This window comes from Microtus oregoni, unplaced genomic scaffold, assembly GCF_018167655.1.
Source record: "Microtus oregoni isolate MIOR12 unplaced genomic scaffold, Mior012 000049F_ref0000343, whole genome shotgun sequence".
Taxonomy (NCBI): Eukaryota; Metazoa; Chordata; class Mammalia; order Rodentia; family Cricetidae; genus Microtus; species Microtus oregoni.
Genome location: NW_024543223.1, coordinates 1,351,922 through 1,370,411, shown reverse-complemented (window position 1 = coordinate 1,370,411; position 18,490 = coordinate 1,351,922). Strand labels below are relative to the sequence as shown.

General features: G+C 53.4%; 1 protein-coding gene across 1 annotated transcript; it reads left to right on the top strand.

Moving 5' to 3' along the window:
• Window positions 1-14,041: 14,041 nt before the first annotated feature.
• Window positions 14,042-16,693, top strand: LOC121436395 (oncostatin-M-like). Its single transcript, XM_041636233.1, has 3 exons — window positions 14,042-14,075; window positions 15,618-15,754; window positions 16,229-16,693. Exons 1-3 carry the CDS (start codon window positions 14,042-14,044, stop codon window positions 16,691-16,693), a joined length of 636 nt encoding a protein of 211 aa, XP_041492167.1.
• Window positions 16,694-18,490: the final 1,797 nt, after the last annotated feature.

Sequence of the window (18,490 nt, the reverse complement as noted above, 5' to 3'; positions counted from 1 at the left end):
GCTTTTGTTGTTCTGGTTCTCAAAAGCCTCAGGCCTCAGCCAGGTCCAGACCAGTCCCAGCTGCCTCTCAGGGCTTCCCACTGTCTGATCCAGCTGGGGGCCAGAACCCTGGCCAAGAAGGCTGTTCAGGAGCGCCCCAAGGCTGGGGCCTCTGGCTGCAGATGCAATAAGCCTCGTTGGTGGTGTGCACAGTTTGGTGAGTGTATCTGTGTCTCACTTCTCTGTCTGCATCTGACTCGTCCGTGTAGAGGGTCTTGGCTCTCAAGGTACTGGGATCCTTGGGGTCCCAGGGCTGGGGTTCTAGCCTCTAGCAGGTCCACTAAGTTCCAAGGGGCCTCAGACATTTGGGGGGTACAGGCACAGGACTTAGAAGGTGCCCCAGGGAGGGGGTTTCCAGCCCAGCCTGGTGCCTCAGAGAGTGGCTTCAACTTGCCTGTTTCCTCTCTGGAGGCTGATGTTCTAGGTTGGGCCTAGCAGTCTCCAGGCTGAGGTAGGGGCTGAGACCCAACCCGTTTGTTCTCCATAGGCCTCTTTGGGGGTCTCGGGGCAATCAGTGTGGTCAGCCTGGGCTGGGGTCAGCAGGTCTGTCCTAGAGGCAACGGAAGGTATGCTTAGCCTTCCATCATGGAGCCCAGGGTCCAGCTCTGGCTGAGATGTGGGCCTGGACAAGTGGAGATGGGACAGGAGCAAATCTCAGCTAGGGCCCATTTCTATCCTCTCCCATCTTGTCAATACACAGGAAATCCACAGGAATCCATGTCAGGTCATCCTCCAGGAGAGGAACAGAAGTTCAGGGTTGCCTGCTCCTGTGTGTGCCAAGCTGCATCCCAGCTGGGTTTTTTTCTTCTTAATTTTTAAAGATTTATTTATTTTATGTGTGTGTTTTGCCTGCACGTGCATGCCTAGTGCCCACGGAGGTCAGGAGAGGGCATCGGAGCCCCTGGAAGTGGAGTTATGGATAGTTGTGAGCCCCCACGTGGCTGCTGGAAACTGAACCCTGATCTCTGTAAGAGCAGCCAGTGCCCTTAACCACTGAGCTGTCTCTCCAGCCCTCGCAGTTGGACTCCTGCTCCTCTGTAGGAGTGAGAAAAGGTGCTAGTCACCACGCAATGCCAGGATCCTGCCCTGCAGGAAACCCAGCCAGGAGGCAGGAGCGGGAGGTGAAATTGTCTGCAGCTGGCGCTGCATGCCCACAAGGAGGCTGCTTCTCCCATTGATCTTGTGCAGTGCCCTCCTCTGTGGGTAGGGCTGTTAGGGGGTGTGCAGTGCCCTCCTCTGTGGGGTAGGGCTGTTAGGGGTGTGCAGTGCCCTCCTCTGTGGGGTAGGGCTGTTAGGGGTGTGCAGTGCCCTCCTCTGTGGGAAGGGCTGTTAGGGGTGTGCAGTGCCCTCCTCTGTGGGGTAGGGCTGTTAGGGGGTTGCAGTGTCCTCCTCTGTGGGTAGGGCTGTTAGGGGGTGTGCAGTGTCCTCCTCTGTGGGTAGGGCTGTTAGGGGGTGTGCCTGTTGGTTCACATCCCATACAGTCTTTCTCATCCTTAGATGAAATGAAGCACAGCTGAAGCAGCTTGCTCAAGGCCACACAGTTAGGGCTAACAAAATCAGGGATCTGAAAGGGTCTGTCTGCCCACCGGGCCTGGGAAGTGTGTGTGTGTGTGTGTGTGTGTGTGTGTGTGTGTGTGTGTGTTGTGTGTGTGTGTGTGTGTGTGAGAGAGAGAGAGAGAGAGAGAGAGAGAGAGAGAGGAGAGGGAGAGAGAGAGAGAGACAGACTTCAGAGGAGCCCTGAAGGATGGGAAAGATTTTGTCAGATCCCTTGTAATCCAAGCTGTCTGCGTTGGTGGCCGGGTGTCTGCTGCTGGTGACAGCTGACAGCGGCTGTGTGGGCAGGCACGCGAGGTCTGGCCCTGGCTCCTCCCTGACCCTGAGCTGAATAGGGTGGAGATATTGAGCAATGGCCCCTGTCTGTCACTTTCCCAAGAGGGTCATGGTGCTGGGGTTCTGAGCCATGGGTGCCTGTCATAGTGAAGCCCAGAACTTCTTTCCAGGGGATTAGCTGTGGCATCATATGGATATTGGTGGTGTGTGTGTGTGTGTGTGTGTGTGTGTGTGTGTGTGTATTTGCTAGTCACCTATACACATGGAGAAGGGACAGTGTCCTGGTGTGGTCGTTACCCAGTCTTTGGTGAGCATGTGGATGTCTGTCTGTGTGCGTGTCTGTGTTGTATGAATGTCCGCTGTGGGCTTGACTCTATCTCTGCATGTATGTAGGAATTGTGGGCATCTTTGGTGTTTACATGATCACAGGTGCCCTCTGCCCCTGTTGCTTCTTCCCAGGGTCCCTGTTTCCCCTTGCTTTCCTCTATTTCAGCTCTCCTAGGTGCTCGCACTTCACCCCACTCTCTGTCCCCTTGCCTGCTGCCCCCAGAGCAAGCATGGACAGCTTCCTGCCTAGACCCCAAGATACGACCCATCCTCCAGCCCCTCGTGAGCCTCCTGATCAGCACACAGCACCTTATGGGTGTTCTTATTCCTGGTGTTGGCCCTGGTCTCTACTGGCTTTAGTGACTCAGTTCCCTTTCCTGTCACTGCACAAGTGAGTTGTCCCCCAGCACGTCCCTTGAGAGCACAGCCCCACAGCTGTGCTCCTTCTCAAGCAGACCCTGGGCTTCCCACTCACTCATGTAACCTTGGAAACCCCTTGGATTTCCCGAGGTGGCTGTATGTCTGTCTCCCTTCCTCCCTCTGTCCTGCATCTTTCTCTTCACCCATCTCCTTCCTCCCCGCTTCCATACTGAAGGGCCCCTCACATACTGATAACACCCCAAGCCCTTGCATGCTTTTAAGCTCTTTCATTTTTTTCTTAGTGTTTGGATTGTGCGTGCATGCATGGACACATGAGTATGTGGATGCATGTGTGCATGCGTGGACACATGGGTAGTGGATGCAGGGATGCATGTCTGTGGAGGCCAGTGGTCAAAGCCACGTGTCTTCCTCTATGGCTTGCCACCTTGTTTTTGAGGTCGGGTCTCAGTGAACCTGGAGCTCCACGTTCCTGCTAGACTGACTGGCCAGTGAGCCCGTGGGGCACACCTGTCCCTGACCCCCAGTGCTGGGGTCTCAGATGCCCACCACCGTGCCCGGCTTTTACATGGTGCTGGGGACCTGAACTCAGTTCTTGTGCTGGTGCCCCAAGCTCTTTACCCCCGGCCATCTCCCCAGTTCCCCAACTTAAAAAAAGTTCCACGTTTTCATGCGTATGAGTGTTTTGCCTACATGTATTTGCATCGCATACGTGCAATGCCTGCAGATGTCAGAAGAGGGGGTTGGATCCTCAGGAACTGGAGTTACAGACAGTTGTGAGTGAACCGTGGAGGCTGGGAACTGAATTCGGGTCCTCTGCATGAGCAACAAGTGCTCTTTTTTTTTCTCTTATGGTTATGTTTTTTTTTTTTTTATTGAAAGAAAAAAAAAGAAATTCCCACCTCCTCCCAGCCTCCCATTTCCCTCCCCCTCCCCCCACTCCTCTCCCCCTCCCTCTCCAGTCCAAAGAGCAGTCAGGGTTCCCTGCCCTGTGGAAAGTCCAAGGTCCTCCCCGCTCCATCCAGGTCTAGGAAGGTGAACATCCATACTGGCTAGGCTCCCACAAAGCCAGAACATGAAGTAGGATCAAAACCCAGTGCCATTGTCTTTGGCTTCTCATCAGCCCTCATTGTCCGCCATGTTCAAAGAGTCCGGTTTTATCCCATGCTTTTTCAGTCACAGTCCAGCTGGCCTTGGTGAGCTCCCAATAGATCAGCCCCACTGTCTCAGTGGATGGGTGTACCCCTCGTGGTCCTGACTTCCTTGCTCATGTTCTCCCTCCTTCTGCTCTTCATTGGGACCTTGGGAGCTCAGTCCGATGCTCCAGTGTGGGTGCAACAAGTGCTCTTAACTGCTGAGCCATCTCTCCCGCTTCTTCTCCAGTTTTTTTCTTTTCTTTTCTTTCTTTTTTTTTTTTTTTTTTTTTTTTTTGGTTTTTTGAGACAGGGTTTCTCTGTAGCTTTGGAGCCTATCCTGGAACTAGCTCTTGTAGACCAGGTTGGCCTCGAACTCACAGAGATCCTTCTGCCTTTGCCTCCCAAGTGCTGGGATTAAAGACGTGCACCACCACTGCCTGGCCAATTTTTAAATTTGCATAATTTTACTATTTTTCCTTTCTCTCTTGACACAGGGTCTTGTTTGCATGTCACGATCCTCCTGCCTCAGCCTCCCCAGTGCTAGGATTACAGGTGTGCTGACAGCTGTTTTCAATCGAGTGATTTCATGGTATTTGGCACATTTAGTTCACCACCCATGCACACATGAGCAGCCACGCCCATTGCTCCTTCTGTGCTCACCACTGGTCCACATTCTCTCTGCATTTTCCTCCCTGGTTCCTATTGGTGGAACCACACACCCGTACAGTGTGACTTGTGTGTCATTGCTCCCACTTAGCTCAATGTTCTTGAGTGTCACCTGCACTGTGGCATGTGTCAGTATGTCCTCCTCATGGGTGCTAATACCCCATTGCATGCAATACCTACTGCATGCTGCGTTTTGTTTGAAGAAATTTGGGGATTGCCCACTTGAGCCTATTAGACTCAGAGTCTGAGTAAGCTGGTATGGTTCCTCCATCCTGATCTTAAGTTCATTCTAGAACACGGGGATCAGCAACCCCTTAACACCCTCCCCTCCATTGCGTGGCCACCAGGAGGTGCTTGGAAACAGCATGATGAATTCTTTCCTTGGGTGCAGGATAAATTTCTTTCTTATATCATGTAATCATGTGGACTTTCCCTGGGGTGTCCCCAAGAACACACATGGAAGACGGTGACTTCACTGCATCTCCCAAGTCACTTACCCAGTGCTCTTGCTGTGGGCCTGGAGTCCTTCTCCCACATCTTCCTCTAGCTGTCCAGGAACTTGCTACGTAAACCAGACTGACCTGAAATTTAAAGATCCACCTGCCTCTGCCTCCTGAATGCTGGGAATAAAGGCGTGCGCCACCACACCCATACATAACTTCTCTTTCTTGATTGTTTATCTCTGGTGTTCAATTCCTAGGAATAAAGAGTCAGTAATGTGCCTGCCTTGCATATGTGAGGATCTGTGTTCAGATGCCCAATATCCTCGCAAAATCCAGGGCCTATGGTGCAGGTATAACCCCAGTACTGAGGGGTGGGGGGGACAGAGACAGGTAGATCCCTAGAGCTTGCTGGATAGCCAACCAGTCCAGTCAGGCTGGTGAGACCCAGGTTCAGGGAGAGATCCTGTCTCAAAATAAATAATAAATAAATAAGGTGGAGAGTGATTGAGAAAGACACTGGGCATTGGCCTCTAGCCAATGCACATCACACATGCACACAAACACACACACATAAAACGAGTCAGCCTTCCACGGCACCTCCCTTTGTGAGACCAGCAGGTGCCGCTTTTGTGGAATGGGTGCCCGAGTGAATTGTCTAAAGGAGGTGACGTGTGGCACTCTTCTTTCAGCTGGCTTTCCTGGAAAAGTGTTGCAATCTAGAGCAGTCTAAAAAGCAAATTTTCGGACATGCTATAAAAGAGTCAGCATGTTTCCAAAGCTGCCCAGAAACAAGATCACGTGCTCCGGTGTGACAAGGGTGACAGAGACTTGATTCCTTTGGAAAGGGACCTAAGCAGCTGGACTGCCTGAGATCAGCTGCTCCAGCCAGCGGCCCGGGATGCTGCCCCTCCAGAAGCCCAGTCATGGATGCATGGGTGCGTGTCTGGGTCCTGCAGGTTGGCAGCCATGACTCCTCTGCGCTGCGGTTTCTCCAGATGGCCACATCTGGATGTCCATGCATATGCCCACTGAGGTCTCTTCAGCCCCTCCTGTATCCCGGGCCCTGTCTGCACCCTGAGCACGGGACACACTTTCCTTCCTTGTTTTCCTCCCTCCCTATTGGACTCTCGGTCACACCTACCTGGTCCTGTGCCTCTTACCTCTGCCCCTGCGGAGAGACTGTCATTTTTTTTTTTAAAGGATTTATTTATTTATTATGTATACAACATTCTGCCTCGATGTATGCCTGCACGCCAGAGGAGGGTGCCAGATCTCAGTACAGATGGTTGTGAGCCACCATGTGGTTGCTGGGAATTGAACTCAGGACCTCTGGAAGAACAGCCAGTGCTCTTAACCTCTGAGCCATCTCTCCAGCCCGAGACTGTCATTTTTGTCACTTGGCAGCATCAGCTCTGGACAGTCCATTGAACATGCTGGTCTCTTGGCCTAGGAAGGCTATCTGAGCTCCAGCCTGCATGTTCTCTCCTTTCAGGATCCTGCCTTCTACGCCTCAGTTTCTCCATCTGCAAAATGGAGCTGGCTCCTAAACCGGTTATGAGAATCTGGTGGTGTGCGCTGCAAAAGTGTGTAATGCCAAGCCTGGCCCATGAAAAACAATCTAGAAACCTACCTAGTTTTGAGGGGCTAGGGAACCCAAATATTTTAGTCAAGGATCTGAATTTCAAAATAGGTGTTCCAAAGGCCGGAGAGGTAGATCAGTTAGTAGACTCCTTGCCTACCATGCATGAAGCCCTGGATTCAAGCACTACACCTTGTAGGTCTTTGTGGTGTCAGGCACTGGTGGAGGAGGTGGGGTCACATGTTCAGGGTTAGCCACATAATGGCTCAAGGCCAGCCTGGGATCCCTGAGAGCCCGCCTCAAAAAGTGAGCAGTGTATTCTACAAGCAATGTGGTGTACAGCTGAATTCCTACCTTGTCACTTTTGGGCATGGTGGTTCGTTTGGAGGGACACAGTCTGTGGGGGCCCTGGACCTTCTGTAGCCATTGGGCTTCTCTTACCCTGCAGGTTTGATCTGGGCTTATAGTAGGTGGTAAGGTCATCCTGGGGTAACCAGCCAGTGACGGCTGGGCAACCTCTGCTCGGTTGCCAGCTTGTCGGTACGCCTGTTGTCACTGTCCCCGGGTTCCCCTCAGTCTGGGTTTCCCTGACTCGGGTCTGGTCACAGGAGCTGTAGTGATGGTGGCTAGTGTGTCAGAGAGAGGCACAGAGCTGGAGGAACTCTTGTCTTTCCTTCCCCTCTTCTGAATAAGGCTTCAGACCCCTGGGGGTCAGTTACTCATTTGGGGAAGCAGAGAGCACACCTGTTGGCAGGCCAGGGCCCAGGAAGACTCTGTGGTAACTGGAGAACAAGGGATCCCCGGGGCCCCATGACCTCTCTGACCCGCTTGTCCCCGCCACTGGGGCTTACGTAACAATGCCTTTCTCAACCGCCCCAAAGCCACCCAGTGACATAAACCGATGTGTGCCTTCGTCTGCCCCACGAAGTGCCAGGTACATGTTTACCAAGTTCCCACTGAGGGCCAGGCTCAGCCCTTGAGCGACACTAACTAGATTAAGAAGTGGCCTGCATTGCCACGGCAGGTACAGCCCTCATAGTTTCGGGCTTACACAGGTCTGTGTGTTTCCTTCATTCAGGGTTACACGGTCATGGCCACTCTCCGGTTCTAGAATAATCCAGCCATTCCTCTCCAGGTTCTGCTGGCGGTCATTCCCCATCCCTGAGTTCCCACACTCCTGCTGCCCTCCCTGACCTCGTGTGTGAGCATCATCTTCATCGCACAGTGTCAGTGGCCTTTCCTACTGGTGTGCTTCCTCCGGGCGTGTCCATGTTGTGGCACATGTCAGCACTTCACCTGTCTTTGTGACTTGATATGGCATTGTGTTGTTTATCTGTACTTTGTTTATCCATTTCCTCTGGCCATCGGGCTTATGCTTTCGGGGGAATGCAAACAACCTCTCCTCTGATTCCTGCAGGTTTGTGTGTGGGCATGTATTTTCTGGTTTTGCTTCTCATTAGAACAAGTGTTTTTGGCCTGAAGTGGTGGTGCACACCTGTAATCTTAGTGCTTGGAAGGCTAAAGCAGAAAGATTGCCGTGAGTTTGAGGCCAATCTTGACTATATAGTGAATTGCAGACTAGCCTAGAGTGAGGACTAGCCTATGGTACAGTTTGGATGTGTTTTGGGGTGTGAGTTTAGGAGGAGCGTGTAGTAGGAGGCCACTAGTTAGTTCTTGGCAGCTCAGCCCTGAAATAACCACACAGAAACTGTATTAATCAGATCACTGCTTGGCCCATTAGCTCTAGCTTCTTATTGGCTAACTCTTACACCTTAATTTAGCCCATCTCTATTAATCTGTGTATCGCCACAAGGTTGTGGCTTATCAGGTAAAGTTCCAATGTCTGTGTCCAGTGGGGCTACATGGCTTCTCTCCAACTCCTCCTTCTTTCTCCCAGCATTCAGTTTAGCCCCCCCCCCCCCCCCCCCCCCGCCTAGCTCTACTCTACCCTAGCAACAGACCAAGGCAGTTCCTTTATTCACCAATGGTATTCACAGCATACAGAAGGGAATCCCACATCAGGAGCAGACTTGCTGGGCTGATTCTTTGTTTTTGTCTGTTTTCCAGGCAGTGTCTTGCCTTCCTGCCAGCATTGTACAAGGGTTCTAGTGTCCCTGTATTGTCACCAATGTTTGCTACTGTCTGTCTCTGATTCAACCCATAACGGTGTGGTACAGCCGCCGCTCTGTACCTCTCTATATCTCCTGATTTTGAGCAACCTTTCAGACACTTCTAGGACAGTCTTGTATGTTTTTCTTCAGTAGGAAATGTCTGATCAAATCCTTTGTCAAGGGTGTGTGTGTGTGTGGTGTGCGTGTGCCCAGAAGCTAGAGACAAGCTTGGGTGTCATCCTTAGGAATGCCAGCAACCTCCTTTGAAAAAGGGTCTGTTCTTAGCCCGGAGCTCCCCAGTCGGACTGGCTAGTGACCCTCTGGGATGCCATTTTTGTCACGCTGCTGCCAGGATCACAGGAACAGGCCACCGTGCCTGGCATTTTTCTGTGGGTTCTGGGGATGGAATTCAGGCCACAATTCATTGGCTGTGCCATCTCCAGCACACTCTTCCCAGTTTCATTACCCCAGCCATCCATCCCCAGGCTCTCCTGAAGCACAGACTGCCGTGCTCCCACCCTGTAGCTGAGGCTGACCTTGGTCTCGCTGTGTGCTGACGTTGACTTTGATCTCACTGTGTAGCTGAGATTGACCCTTGGTCTCACTGTGTAGCTGAGATTGACCCTTGGTCTCACTGTGTGCTGAGGTCAACCTTGAGCTCCCCAGGTAGCTGAGGCTGACCTTGAACTCCTGATCCTCCTGCTTCTACCTTTCCAAATGCTCAAATCACAGGCCTGTGCTACCACATCTTTTGCCCATTTTTAATTGGATTGTTCATGCGTCTTGTTGTTGAATTGTGCCACTGAGGTTTACAGGGAAGAGAGACCGAGGCCCTGAGAGGGCGTGACTCAGCTGAGAAGGGGCTCATGAGCCATAGGGACTGCAACTTGAATCTGTGTCTACCTCTGACCCAGCAAGTGGGGGTCCACCCACTCTGCCCAATGGAGCAGCCTCCTGTACCCCACCTCAGGCCGTGGCAGGTCCTGGTCATGCATTTAAAGGGGCAGAGCCCTCGCAGCCAGAGGGTGGGTCAGAAAGACTGGAAGATAACAGTTTTGAGGAAACAAACCCACCCTCTCTTCCTCTCTGCATCACGAGGACCTAACTGACGTGGCCCAGGAAGAGGGGACAGCCTGGGCCCTGTGGTTGAGGATCCTATTTATACTGGCTGTTGCAAGCCTTTCCTGCTGGCGATAGCGACGTCACTAGGAGCTGACCTCACCAGAATCGCTGACGCATCTTCCCTCACACTTTGCCTGGCTGGTAGTGAGTCCCCGCCTCTGGGCCTCTGGGCCACTCCTACTGCTCCTGTGTAGCACCAAGGACCCTCCACTGGTGTCCCCATCCTCTAATCCTGACTCCTCTTGTAATCTGTTATGGACTGGAGCCTGTTCCTGGAGTCACAATGTAAATCCTAACTCACAGTATCTCAGATGGGACTGTATTTGGAAATGGGGTCCTTCAAATGGTAAATCAAAACGGGTCATTGGGGGGCTTTGAGTCAGTATGTCTGGATTAGGAAAGAAATTAGGGGCTGGGAGACAGCTCCACCAGTAAAGAGCTTGCTTTGCAAACATCAGGACCTGAGTTCAAATCCCTGGAATCTTTGTAAAAAGCCAGATGTGGTCATGCAGGCCTGCAACCCCAGCACTGTGTAAGGAATAGAAACAGAAATGCCTGGAGTTTTCAACTGCTAGTCTAGCTCCAGATCGGATGCTGGGTCCCACCTCGAGGGGTAAGACAGGATGTACAGTGTCCTCCTATGGCTTCCGTGTGCACACGCACACTCCCATGTGTCCACACAGCATATACATGCACACACATACATTACACACACACAAACAAACACACACCCTTATATACAAATGTGGAGAGTAACAGAGGAAGACACTTAACTATGCTTAGCTGTGAGCTCTGGCCTCCACAAGCACAGACACAAGTTGTACGTGTACCTGTCCTCGTAAGTACATAGGCATGCATGTACCATGTACAAAGAGGTCAGGACACAGAAAATGCAGAAGCAAATGACTATATAAGACACCGGGAAAACATGCCGGCCATCCACAAGCCACGGAGCAGCCACGTGGTGTGGCATATTCCAACAATCCCAACACTAGAGAGGCCAAAGCAAGAGGAATGAGAATCTGAGGCCAATCTGGACTTCAGGGTGAGTCAGAGGCCAGCCTGGGCCTGAGAACTGTCCTAAATAAATCAATAGCTAAGGAGCTGTCCCTGGGAACGAACCGGCTCCAGTGACGGCTTAACTCAGATGTCTAGCTCTACAGTGGTAGGGAGTGCACTTTTTGTTGAGGCTGCTCAGCCTGTGGGACACTCGTCCGTCCATAGGCTCCTTACCAGAGGCTTCAGTGAGGTGTGCACAGAAAATGAGACTGGACTAAGATGGCCCCTCGGTAAGGAATGTGCGCAGACTTTTTTTGCTGTGATTCCCTAGCGACACCGTTGTGTGCACGAAGCCTTTGCCTTCTGCTGGGGACTGTCTACAGGAAGTCGTGTGGAGGTTCCGTGCATACACTACGCCATTTTTAAAAGGGTCTGAGGCTTCTGTACCTTTGGGAAGGAGACCGCCAAATCAGTCACTTGTGTGTACCAAGGGTCAGTTGTACTGATGATGACAGTTCCAGGAAAGAATACATATACGCAGACCTTGCCCTGGGTGACAGTTCTGTGCACAGAACACTTAGATTGGCCCCCGGGCTAAGAGCATGGGGGGGAATGCTCTTCTTCCCTTCCTTTGCTATTTGTTTTTTTATTATCTGGTGTAGAAGATCCTTCTGTCTGTGTGTTGCTTTTATTGGTTAATGAATGAAGAAACTGCCTTGGCCTGTTGATAGGGCAGAGCTTAGGTAGGCGGGGGGGGGGGGAAGGGGGGGCAGGGGGGGAAACTGGACTGAATGCTGGGAGAAGGAAGGCGGAGAGAGAGAGACACACACACACGTCATGGAGCCGCCGCCGGAGATAGACGTGTTGAAACTTTGCTGGTAGGCCACAACCTCGCGGTGATAACACAGATTAATAGAAATGGGCTAAATTAAGATGTAAGAGTTATCCAATAAGAAGCTAGAACTAATGGGCCAAGCAGTGTTTTAATTAATATAGTTTCTGTGTGATTATTTCGGGTCTAACCTAGCCGGGTGGCCAGGAACCAAACCAACAAGTGGCCTCTCCAACGTTTATTTATTTTTGGTTTATTGGAGACAGGGTTTCTTTGGTGACTGTCCTGGAACTTGCTCTGTAGCCCAGGCTGGCCTTGAATTCACAGAGATTTGCCTGCCTCTGCCTCCCGAGTGCTGGGATTAAAGGCATGCATCACCACCACCCGGCTTCCTTCCTTTTCTTTTCTTTAGTAATAGGATGCTATGGACATCAACCGTCCAGGCCAGCACCTAGCATTGGCGGACACTGGCAGCCCCTTTTACTTGATTTACTTGAATTTATTTGTTTGAGACAGAGTCTCCCTGGCTGGCCTGGAACTTGCAGTGAGTATGTGACTGACTCCCGAGTGTTGGGACCGTATGCCCAGCTGGTGATTTGATTTTGAGATTGGGTCTCCCTGTTTATCCCAGGCTGGCCTCTGGTTCACACTCCTGCCTCAGCCTCCCGAGAAGCTGTGATTACAAATGTGTCCCACCAGGCCAGGTTTGGGTGCCCTCTCAACTCTGCAGGGTGGCCTCCAGGGGGGCAACTGCACCTCTCTCTGCCTTTGCTTTCAATGGAGGAGCTAGTGAAGGGTCCACGGTGGGAGAAAGGAACGCTGAGGCGAAGGAGGGCCTCTTGCCAACACAACACAACACGTTCTCCAGCCAGACCTGGCTGCTCAGAGCTTCCCTCTGTGTCCCTGCCCCAGTGAGATGAGGCAGCTCCCACAGAGTCTGGGTGCAGGGGCAGAGGAGCTGTTCCAGGATGACATCAGGGATGTGAAACGCAGAAGGAGCCCTGGCCAAGGCCCTTAGGGAACAGTACCCTGGGGTGGGCAGAGGTGAGAAACTCAACGGGAGGAAATGAAGGCCTCAGGAGGAGGGATCTAGACTGGGCCAGCCTGATGGGGTGCTGTCAAGGGGAGCACCCTGCTGGGCACAGGGAGCGGGTGGGTGGAGACACAGCTGCCTCTGGATGAGGAGTGGGGGTGAAGATGTTTGTTCAATGGATACATGAGGACCAGCGGCAGGGTGTATAGCTGGGGCTGGGCTCTTTCTGCAGTGTCCCCGCAGCCGAAGCAGCTCAGGCCCCCCCCCAGAGTCCCAGGGCCCACACCAAGGCCTCCTCAGGCTACCTCTGGTCCCTGAGGTTACAGCCTGAGGATGCTCATTGTAGCTTGGTAGACATGCTGGGGCTTCCAAGCGTGGCCTGTGGACCTGGGTCAGCCTGGGTCTCAGTTTACCACAGTAAAGCAGCTCACCAACTGGGAGCCACTGTCTCCAGGGCCATAAATGGTCACGTTCAGCCAGTGCTGAGAAACAGGAGACCCACCCATGATGGATCACTATCTTTCAGAGAAAGTGAAACCTGGTCTCCAACTGCCACCGCAGCAGCCCCCCCCCCCCCCCAGCTTCCCTTCTGAGCTCACGGCTTCCCCATCTCCTCCGCCCCCTCTGTATCCCGTCCCCCGAAAACTAGTACTTGGAATTCGAGTTTTGTCTTTTCCTTTTATGTCCATGTTGGCAGTGGGCCTTGTAAGGTGAACCAAGAAATGCTTTTCTCATTCTCTTTTCATTTCACAGGTGAGGCTCAGAGTTGTTAAGTGACTTGTCTCACGCCACACAGCATGTCAGAAGGTTTGAGATCTAGTCTCTGTCTTGTCCTGAGTGCCCAAGTCTTCTTAGATGATCCTGTCTACAGAGAGGGGACCTGGGATTGGGAAGGATGTAGGGGACAGCTACTGGGGGAAATGGAAATGTGGACTTGGGCTAGAGGATGCTGGTCTAGGATTAGAGCCACAATCTTGGGGCCCGAGTCTGGCTCTGTGCCCAGAGCCTGGTGGTTTCCGCTCACAGATGTCCCGACAGCCCAAGCGAGAGGGTGGGAAGGGCACTCAACGAGGAAGATGTCTAGCTCCTCTTTAGCCCTAAACCTCAGTGTCCTGTGAGGTTGGTGGTTCCTGGGCCAAAGATGGCCTGGGCTCCCAGAGGCCTGGCTTTGCAGCTCCTGCCCTGACCCCTGAACTGACTCCCTGAAGATGGCATGGACCCCCGTGCTGCCCGCTCACTCCAAGAAGGCTGGGCCTGCGGTTTACATCATCCTTGGGCGTGGGGCTGACCTCGAAGAACGAATTCGAAGAAAACGGGAGGAGGAGCGGGCTTGTCATGGCGCCCAGCGCCCATTGGCCGCCTGTGGAGACTTTGGTTTTTGGGGTCATGTTCCCAGAAGGCCTGCCCTTCCCCCTCCCCCTCCCCACCCACCTCACGAGGTGTTGGCCAATCGCCCTGTCGGGCATAAAGTGGCTGCCAGCCCGCAGGACACCCAGCCGAGCCCTGTCAACCCAGAGCAGCACGGGCCGAATCACCAGCACCCAGCATGCGGATACAGCTTCCACAGAGAACACTGCTCAGTAAGTACTTCCTTCCTTTCTGCCAGCCCAGGGCACAGCTGTGCCACCCGGCGGCTGTGGGCACTTCTTCCCTTGGGGAGCTGCAGATCTAGCATCAGGTGAAGAAGGATGCTGATGAGAGGGAGAACTAGAAGACCAGGGGTCCGCTGAGACCCCAGCATCCCTACAGGTGCAGATGAGGTATTCCTGGAAGGCTAACCAAGGGAGGCGAGATAGACTGTGTTGGGGACCAGAACATGAGGAAAGAGGATAGAGCAGAAAGAAGCTGGAGAAGCCTGGGGCAGATGGGAGAAGAACAGAAAAGGAAGTTGCAGGAGACCTGTGAGGAAGTGGGGTAAGTCCTGGGATGGGGCCTCCTTCTTGCCCTGATTCAATTCCCAGGGTCTAGGGTAGACAGAAACTCAGCAGAGTCTGAGGGCCTCAGATCATCTCGCTTCACGCACAGCCACACCCCCATGGAGACAAGCAAACAAAGCCGCCAGTATGGGTGAGGGGCTTCCCACACACTGATACAGGAAGGCTTACCTGCAGACCAGAACCCCGAAGAACCGGGAGGGTACCCCCAGTGCTTCACGCAGCCTATGGGCACACCCCTACAGGCTCTGGCCCACGTGCACTGGTTACATGCTCACCGTGGGCCCTCCCTGGCAGTGTAGCTACAGACACCTGGGGAAGTTGGGGAGGGGACTTGTGGTTGGCACGCCTGGGCTCCTGACTCTCCCCAGCAGCTGGCCCTCCCCAAGGGGCTGGTCGGTTTGTAGGAAGGGAAGGATGGTGTCACAGCCTTCCGGGCCATTGCACCACAGGCCCCTTCCGACCACGTGGCTGCCGGTGCCTGAGGGTGGGGGCCAGCAAGCTGGAAATATGCTAGTCTACCCTCACCCACCCCCACTACCTTCTCGGGGACTCCCAGTATCTCTGGTGTGCGTATGCGTGGGGCTTTTTTGACGGAAGGGCAGGGAGGTCGAGGAGAGTTGTGGGCATGTGTGACCTGAGTAGGACTTTCTCTTGTACCTAATTCACCTTTTAGTAGACCCGGTGTCCCATAGGTGGAGAGTGCCTTCCCTGGCTCTGTGAACAGAGAGCAGCTGCCCTGGGGAGTGGGGGTGGGGTGTGCACCCAGGTCCACTACTTCATTCAGCCTACATGGGATGTTATGGTCTGTACGGAAGTCAGGGACCCCAGGTCCACTACTTCATTCAGCCTACATGGGATGTTATGGTCTGTACGGAAGTCAGGGACTTGACCAGTCAGTCTTAGGTCGAGACCAAACCTTGTGTGTGAGGCCAGCCGTCTCCTAGTGGACCCAAGGCCAACAGGGATGCTTGTGCAAATGCCCAGCTTCCAGGCTTGGTGATTGCAGCTGCCTCCTCACCCTGTTTGGTCTGTGTGGTGACTCACTGGGAAGGTGGTGGCCTCAGTGAGGGTTCCTATGCAGACCAGTGCCTGCTCCATGCCCAGCTCTTGCTCTGAGCTGCACAACCAGGCATGAGGGTTGTCCATGCCACCAGCGGGTAACCATACCCTTCCTGTCTGCCCCAGGTATGGCCCTCAGTCTCCTGTTCCTGAACATGGCACGGGCCACACGCGGCTGCTCCAGCTCTTCTGCACAGCTCCTCAGCCAGCTGCTGAATCAGGCGAACATCACGGGGAACACGGAATCACTCATGGAGCCCTATGTAAGCCTCAGTCAGCCCTCAGGGTACCCGAGCCCCAAAGACTCTTAGGGACTAGTGAGAGAGTGCACACATGGAGGTCCTGGTAGGGACAGGTGGGGGAACTGTGTTTGCTGGGGACAGTGGAGCTGCCTGGCTCCCGGCTCTGTCCCTCGGTGACCACCTGCTGTCACCTGATGGTTTGGCACATGTTCTAGGTTCCCAGATATGGGAGAGAGTGAACTAGTCCAGTGCTTCTGCAGCCCCCACCGTACCTAGGGACCCTCACCCAATCCACTGCCCACAGTGACCCCCACGGCCCCAGCAGCCCTCCCGTCCCATCTCTGCTACTCAGACTCATCTCTTCTACCTTGGCTTTTGTATCTCTTTGCTGGCAAGATCACACAAGATCTAGGGTTTCAAAGGCAGCAAAGGCAGGTTCATCTGTGTGTATTTGCGGGGTTTTGGCATGCAACCCTCACTCTCTTCCTTCTTCAGCTCCTCCTCCAAGGCCTGAACACAACTACCCTGAGAGCTGCCTGCACCGAGCACCCTGTGGCTTTCCCGAGTGAGGACAACCTACGGGCACTGAGCAAGCCTCGTTTCCTGAACACTGTCCACGCCACACTGGGCAGAGTCTGGCACCAACTGGGTGCTTTAAGACAGCAATTTCTGAACATTAAGAATTTTCCAGAGCTGAAGAGGGCCAGGGGGAACATTCAAGGCATCAGGAACAATGTCTACTGCTTGGCCCAGCTGCTCCACCACCACCTGGAGATACCTGAGCCCACACAAGCAGGCTCTGGGGCCTTGCCGTCCACTACCACACCAAGCATTTTCCAGGCCAAGATAGACAGCTGCCGCTTCCTGTGGGGCTACCACAGCTTCATGGGCTCAGTAGGGAGGGTCTTCAGGGAGTGGGGAGATGGCCCTAGTCGCAGACGGAGACGGAGACGGCTCTAGGCTCACAGTCCGCAACGCAGCCTGCTCCGGGGCTGGCGCAAAGGAGCCCGCAGAATCAGACCCTCCAGGAGCAGCCAGAGCTCTAAATCCAGGGTGCAGGTGCCCCGGTAGCCTGAGGATACACTGACGGACACAGCATAGTCTGTGGATACGGGATGTCGCCTCTCAGAGGCTTTCAGGGATGCTCCTACATTCAGAGCTTTGAAGAACAGCACTTTAAAGCGTGGCGTCGGGTGGCCCCTCCCACCACGACTGGACTGCAAGGGTAGTCAGGTTGTGATGCCCCACTCCAAGCCTCCAATCTGAGTGGGGCAGCTGGGTCAGGCCACGTGGGGTCGGCTTTCCATTGATTCAGGGGTCTGATGACACACGCTGACTCACGGCTGGGCTGAAACCCCCAGGCTGTTGGTCCTTTCCTCTCATGACTTGAAGCTGTTGCCTCCAGACTTCCTCCTTTCCCTGTGGCTGAGTTCCAAAGGGGAGGTCAGGTCCAGGGCTCTCTCCTGTGTCTCATCCCACCCAGACCAGATACCTGGACGTCTGGGAGACCTCACATTTGCCCGTCGCAACAGGGGCAGGGTATCCTAAAAGGAACACGGATGGAGAAGTTTAGGGGAAGAGAGTTCAGAGTCCTGGCTTGTTCCCCGAGTCTCTGTATGGCTGTGGTCAGGACACTTTATATATCTGAGTGTTAGCTTTCTCTATGTAAAGCTGTGGTGTGTGTGAGTGTGAGTGTGAGTGTGTGTGTGTGTGTGTGTGTGTGTGTGTTTGGGTCCTTATTTAAGGCTCTCACCGCCTGTCAGCTGCTGGACTCTGTGACATAGGGTGGACATCAAAGTCTCTGTAAATGGGAACAGGGCGCAAACGGTCATAGGGTGGGTTCATGGGAGCTCTCCCAGCGCCTGTAAGCCCTGTCGTGGGTCCTCGCTGCTTGTTGCTCCCTCTGGTGGTGTATTGTGGAATTTTCACACGCTGAACCGGTCCTCCCGGAAGGGGACTCAAAAGCAGATGAGTAATTAATTACTTGGAGAGACATGACTAATTTATTGTTTTTTATCAGTTTTAATCACTTTTATATTTATAAGGCTTATTTATAAATGTATATTTAATGTTAATATTTTGCTAACATATTTAAAACTTGCCGAGTTTCTAAAGTTGGTGTCAGTCTTTTCTTATGCGAGGTTTGGAGACCTGCCTGGGGGGAGGCCTTTAGGTGTCAAGGCCAAAGATGCTGCGCTCTAGATTAGAGGTCTGAGTTTCCCTCAGAAAGGGAAATCCCGCGGCCACAGCTGTGTCACACACGTGGAGCATCTCCTTTTCCTTAGCCGCGCGTGCGTGATTAGGCTTTTCCTGGGGAGATACAACATGCGCACATCTCCTCGGTACCAGAACGGGAGCCCATAAGCGACTACAGTTCAAGGCCGAGTTGGCGAAGCAGCGCGTTCTATCGGTGTTACACACAGGAGCGTGGTGAGGGGTTACTCAGGGGAGGGATGAATCAGAAGCAGATCTTCCCTGAAAAGCCCACCCAGCGCAGGTGGCAGCAGCAGCAGGGTCTCTGAGCACTGTGCAGTCCGCTGACAACCCACTGTCCCCTCTCTGAGGCATCAGCTCAGCGCCCTTCTCCAGCACCTCCTCCTCCTTATTTTCTGGGGAGGGACCCTTCGGACTCTTGCGAGTTTTTGTTCTCCCAGAGCTATGAACTTTGGTTTACTCCCTGAGGCTCGTGAGCCTCCTGTCTCCTGGACAGTGATTCAGTTTTGAGGAAATTGTCCCGGAACCCTGTCACTGAACCTG

Bases quoted from the DNA above. Each gene is read 5' to 3' on its own strand.
- LOC121436395 (XM_041636233.1), top strand. From the start codon at position 14,042: ATGCGGATACAGCTTCCACAGAGAACACTGCTCA. The intron at 14,076-15,617 runs GTAAGTACTTCC...TGTCTGCCCCAG, and splicing joins TCCACAGAGAACACTGCTCA to GTATGGCCCTCAGTCTCCTG. The intron at 15,755-16,228 runs GTAAGCCTCAGT...TTCCTTCTTCAG, and splicing joins AATCACTCATGGAGCCCTAT to CTCCTCCTCCAAGGCCTGAA.